Raw genomic sequence first — 5,589 nt, 5'->3', positions numbered from 1 at the left:
ACTTACCCCACACTTTAAATTTCTGAGACAGAGAACTTATGATAGGCTCTCATTCAGAGCATTCCTTCCTCAATAAACATTCTGAAGACTGAAGTTTTAATTTACAGTTTGCAATTCATTCTTGCCCTCAGTATGCCAACGGTAAGACAAAAATTCTTTGGAGTCCAATTTCATTCAGGCCACTTTATTTATATATTTAATTCCCAATCCAGTTTCAAACTGTCCTGATAATTCTTTCCTAATCTGATCCCCTCCTGATTTGCATTTGATTTCAGGAATAGAGCCATGACAGTGAAATCAGTACAGGCAGTCCTCAACTTATGATCACAACTGAGCCCAAAATTTATGTTGCTAACTGAGAAATTTGTTAAGTGAGTTTTGCCCCATTTTATGATTTTTTTTGCCACATTTCTTATGTGAATCACTGCAGTTGTTAAATTAGCAACACGGTTGTTAAGTGAATCTGGTTTCTCTATTGACTTTGCTTGTCAAAAGGTTGCAAAAGGGTGATCACATAACCCCAGGACACTGCAACCGTCATAAATGTGAGTCAAGCATCCGAATGTAAATCACATGACCATGGGGATGCTGCAACAGTCATAAGTGTGAAAAAAGCCATAAGTCCCTTTTTTCAGTGCAGTTGTAACTTTGAATGGCCACTATGTGAACTCTTGTAAGTTGACAACAATTTACCTGTATAAATCCAAAGCATTTTTACTTGTTTTGTCAAGCAGATCTCTTATTTACCTTGGTTCTTAGAATTGATGCTTGGTGGTGATACATGAACAGTCCGAGAAAGACACCAACAAGAAATGGACCATATCGGCAGTAAGGTTTTGAGTAATACTCTAGAAAATACATCACAGTGGACATTTGCCTGAAAGCAGAGCAAAAATTATTTTGGTGAAACTTAAATGGACAAAAAAGAATAAATATTACAAACTAAAGCTTCAAATTGTTTGAAATGAAATACAGAGAAGAGCAACAAAGATGATTAGGGGACTGGAGGCTAAAGCATATATAAGGAACGGCTGCTGGAATTGGGTATGTCTAGTTTAATGAAGAGAAGGACGAGGGGGGACATGATAGCAGTGTTCCAATATCTCAGGGGCTGCCACAAAGAAGAGGGAGTCAAGCTATTCTCCAAAGCGCCTGAAGGTAGGACAAGAAGCAATGGATGGAAGCTAATCAAGGAGAGAAGCAACCTAGAACTAAGGAGAAACTTCCTGACAGTTAGAACAATTAACCAGTGGAACAACCTGCCTCCAGAAGTGGTGAATGCTCCAACACTGGAAGTTTTTAAGAAGAGACTGGACAGCCATTTGTCCGAAATGGTGTAGGGTTTCCTGCCTGAGCAGGGGGTTGGATTCGATGACCTCCAAGGTCCCTTCCAACTTTATTATTATTATTATTATTATTATTATTATTATTATTATTATTATTGTTATTGTTATTGTTATTGTTATTGTTATTGTTATTGTTATTGTTATTGTTATTGTTATTGTTATTGTTGTTGTTGTTGTTGTTGTTGTTGTTTTGTTGTTTTGTTGTTGTTATTATTATTATTACTACTACTACTATTATTATTATTATTACTAGTGTTAACTCACATGACGAATACAATAACACTGTTGTGAACAGAAAGACTTGACATGGTATAATTTTAGAGATTTGCACTGAAATAAAATACAATAAAATCTCCTTCTTATCTGCTGTACAATATTCACATTTTTTGCCCTTTAAAAGATAATTAAAAGAAAAGAATCTCAGTCAACTATGAATTCACTGGAAGAAATCTTCATGCATGCTGTTTCTCTTCTAGAGATGCCAATTTTTGTTTTAAAAAATCTGAAGGATTAACTCAGAGTGAACAGCTAACTTCCCTAGAAAATTTTCTTTCTTAGCAAGGATCAAGAGCTGTAAGGCTGTCCTGAATATTTTTTCCTTTCTCTTTCTTAGCATTTCTGGGTTCTTGGTTCTCAAATCTTAACTTTAGTCATTATTTTAGAGATAGCAAATGTTTGGTTGTTGCCCCTTCTAAGATTAAATAAACGCTTTGGAAGAGGGCGGATAATTTAGACTAATTGCCTCATCTGTGAGTCAATTTCATCTACTCATAACGTTCTAGTATTCTTGCAAATAACATCCAATTGTGTTAAAAAAGATAATGATGTTGCAAACAGTTCCATATTCTTCAACTGGAGAACTTTTGGATCTCCAAATCTCACTTTAGATTTGAATGCAAGTCAGATTGAGGCAGCTTAGTTGGAACCAGTTAAAGTCAATTGTCTTCCATATTCTTAATTGGGATCTGCATTTAATCTTAGAGGTCATGAATATTTTAGTACAGGGGTGTCAAACTGCTGGCCCGTGGTCCAGATGCATCACGCCACAACCACACCCACTCCATTGCTGGCATGATACGTCGCGACACGTCACGTGACATTGCGAGCTTGACACCCCTGTTTTAATATATGAGTGAGAGGTAGAGAGAGAGGGGATACAAGAGGGGATATGCCTTGATCTATTTTGAATTATTTCAATTTTTGGTCTAATGATATTCAATCCTAACCAAACTTCTGAATTTTTATCATGTTAACTTTTTTTTCAGGTTCAAGAATGTCTTTTAATCCCAGCCTGCAGCAGCTCTGTCTTTATTCTCAATGTCTCTATTTCTTCCTACCAACTTTCTCTTTTTCTCTCTTTCAAAAATATTCCAGCAAAGATTCAACTCAAGTTCACAAACAATTTTTGGATTCTTCTCAACCTGTCAGTAAGTGAGAAAGTACGAAGGAAACCATTTTAAAGCTCCTTACCTCATATCATGTGGGTTTGCTATAGGCAGTCGGTAGAAGAATGAAAGCAAAGCTGTAGCTGTAAACGTTGCCAGGAACAGAAAGATTGCCAAGATGACAAGGCAGCATTTCCTTCTGCCAAAATAAAAAGAAACAGAAGCAACAGATGGAAATATTACATCTATGGAGCTAGAGGGCTACTTTCATGCTTTTTGAATAAGTGGCTCTTCATCCAGAGAAACAGGATTATTCATTTTTACTGTGGATAGAATAAAGGTGTACACTTGTTTTGCAATGCAGAAAATATGGACCCAAGTAGGGCCTGATTACTAAAATGTTCATTTTCCCAAAGGTGCTTTCCAAAAGGCAAATGGACTTTCTTGGTCTCTACTAAGAAAGTCCAGTTGCCTTTTGGAAAAGCACCTTTGGGAGAACCATGACTTGGATAATTGAGATTCTCCATAGACAAAATGCATAGAAAATCATATAGGACCCTCATTCAGAACCATTTGCAATAAATAGGGTGGGGATTTCCTGGCCACCAACAGAGTTACATTGAAGGGTCTTTGATGCTCTCTGACCTTGGTTTTCTCCTGTTTTCTTGCAGATGTTTCATTACCAAACTAGGTAACATCATCAGCATTAGTAAGGAATAGGGTTTGCTCTCAGTTTATATTCTAATGGCTTACCCTGTTGGTGGGAGTGGTTTAGAAGGTTGGTTGGTTGGGTTGTTAGCTTGTTTGACAGTTTCTTGACTGGGGTATTGTTACTTTGTGAGGCTGCCATTCTCTTCCCCCCCCCCCAGCTATTTCTAAAGAACAAGACAACCAGATATTTATATATTTATATTTACATTTCAGTATTATGGACTGTGACAGGTTCTGACAAGATACTCACCTGTTGTAAAGAAAGACTAGCAGGGGCGTTATGAAATAAAACTGGAAATCATTTGCAAGATACCATGTCCATCCATTACACTGAAAAACACATGGAAAATGGACATTTTAAACATAGCTATCCTTAGCTATCCTTATAGCTATTCAATTTTTAATTTCTAGAAGAAAGGTTGCTAGGTCCCAAGTCTCCCTAGAAAGGATAACCTGTTATTTGGCAGCCCTTTCCCTTAACATAGGGATGTCCAACCTTGGCAACTGTAAGATTTATGGACTTCAATTCCCAGCCAGCATGGAGAATTCTGGGAGCTGAAGTCCATAGGTCTTAAAGTTGCCAATGTTGGACACCCCTGCTTTAACAGATGATTTCATTCTTTGTTTAGCTTTAAACTTTTCTTGCAAAGGATAAGCAATATTTCTTAATAATGTGGTTTAAAATGCAGATTGATCTTCAGCTTGATACACAAAAGACTTTGTGCACATAATCAACATTTAATAGATTTATAAAAAATATCCCCACAGTTAATTTTTAAAGGACATTTCACTATGCATCTTGAGGCATTAGACATGATGGACACATTCAGGACTAATTCTGACCTAGATTTTACATTATCTGTAAAATATCTGTAGTCATCTGTTCAGCTGCTGACCTTCCTACATGTATGAGTATCGTGCCCATGGCTGATGAGTTACTTACAAATCTCTTCTCTTCTATGCCTACAACTACAATCAAGAGGACTAGAGAAGAAATTCATGGAAACCAGGCCTTTACTTAAACAGTGGACATTCCATTGTCAAAACTTACTGACTTGGGTCCAGCAATGAAGTTGTTTATCAGCAATAAGTTGGTCCACCACATTCTTCTACAATTCTCCACCTCAAGTTTCAAGAACTCCCAGAGTGCTCCCCATGGAGTAACAGAATACAACCCAACCAAAAGACACACGGAATACATATGGAGTGGCTGAAGTCTACAAATGCAATGACAGCAGAAAGAGTCAGTTTACAAAGCATTCTGAGCTTTACAGCTAATTCCCCTTTAGAGAGGTGCCTGTGGGGTGTGGTTGAAAAAAGTCAAAAAGACTGGTATGTATGTTTTTGTGCACTCTGAAGTGCATACTGTAAAAACAGGTGAGCTTCAAATTGCACCATTGTGGCTACAATTTTGACTTTTTTCAGACATTCTTTCAACTTTTTCAACACTCCTGACCCTTTCACTTATCTCCATATACCAAAGTGCATTTATTAATTTAACTTTTTAGAATGTATGAGTTGAGAGTATGGTGGCCTACAATTTTAAATTATTATCTATTCACAAGAATGTGAATTCACAGCTGCCAGTTCTTTAGCTGGTGTTGGCCTTACATAGAGTTCTTCCCAAGAACCTAGTATGTCATAATGTATCAGTGTAATATATGTGTAGATTCAAGCAGTGTGGATGGAAATTTGGTCAATTTTCTAAGTACTATCCAAACTTTTTTTGCTGTGGAATCCAGTGCGCCAATAACTACTGGAACCAGATTTTGATATTTTGTGATCTTCAATTATTTATCTTCTATTCTACATCCCCTAGTATTGCTACATCAGTTAATTACACTTACTTCTTTCAACCACAGTTATGTTTCAAGTTTATTGCATTTATATCCCGCCCTTCTCCTAGTGGACTCAGGGCGGCTTACAGCCAATTAAAAACAGAACAATTGATACAAATCTACAAAATTTAAAATCAATTAAAAGATATATTCAATAGGCCTATTCATATTTTAAAATTAATTAAAAACCAATTTAAAATGTCCCTAGGCCAGTCCTGCCTGCTGAAACAACCATGTCTTGAGGGCGCGGCGGAAGGAGGGGAGATCCGGAATCAACCGGATCTCTGGGGGCAGCTCGTTCCAGAGGGT

At 37.1% G+C, this 5,589-nt stretch overlaps 1 protein-coding gene across 1 annotated transcript in view; it reads right to left on the bottom strand.

The window, feature by feature from the left end:
* Positions 1-5,589, bottom strand: part of LOC107300135 (O-acyltransferase like protein) — a gene marked incomplete at its 5' end in the record, with an annotated part of 18,290 nt that overhangs the window by 5,978 nt on the left and 6,723 nt on the right. Inside the window, 4 exons of the mRNA XM_015829475.2 lie at positions 748-877; positions 2,817-2,930; positions 3,693-3,772; positions 4,494-4,659. Of these exons, the coding sequence (XP_015684961.1) occupies positions 748-877; positions 2,817-2,930; positions 3,693-3,772; positions 4,494-4,659 (490 nt within the window). The remainder of the gene's footprint in view (positions 1-747; positions 878-2,816; positions 2,931-3,692; positions 3,773-4,493; positions 4,660-5,589) is intronic.

This window comes from Protobothrops mucrosquamatus, unplaced genomic scaffold, assembly GCF_001527695.2.
Source record: "Protobothrops mucrosquamatus isolate PMUCROS unplaced genomic scaffold, P.Mucros_1.0 scaffold6194, whole genome shotgun sequence".
NCBI classification, from domain to species: Eukaryota; Metazoa; Chordata; class Lepidosauria; order Squamata; family Viperidae; genus Protobothrops; species Protobothrops mucrosquamatus.
This window is presented reverse-complemented; position numbering and strand designations above follow the sequence as displayed.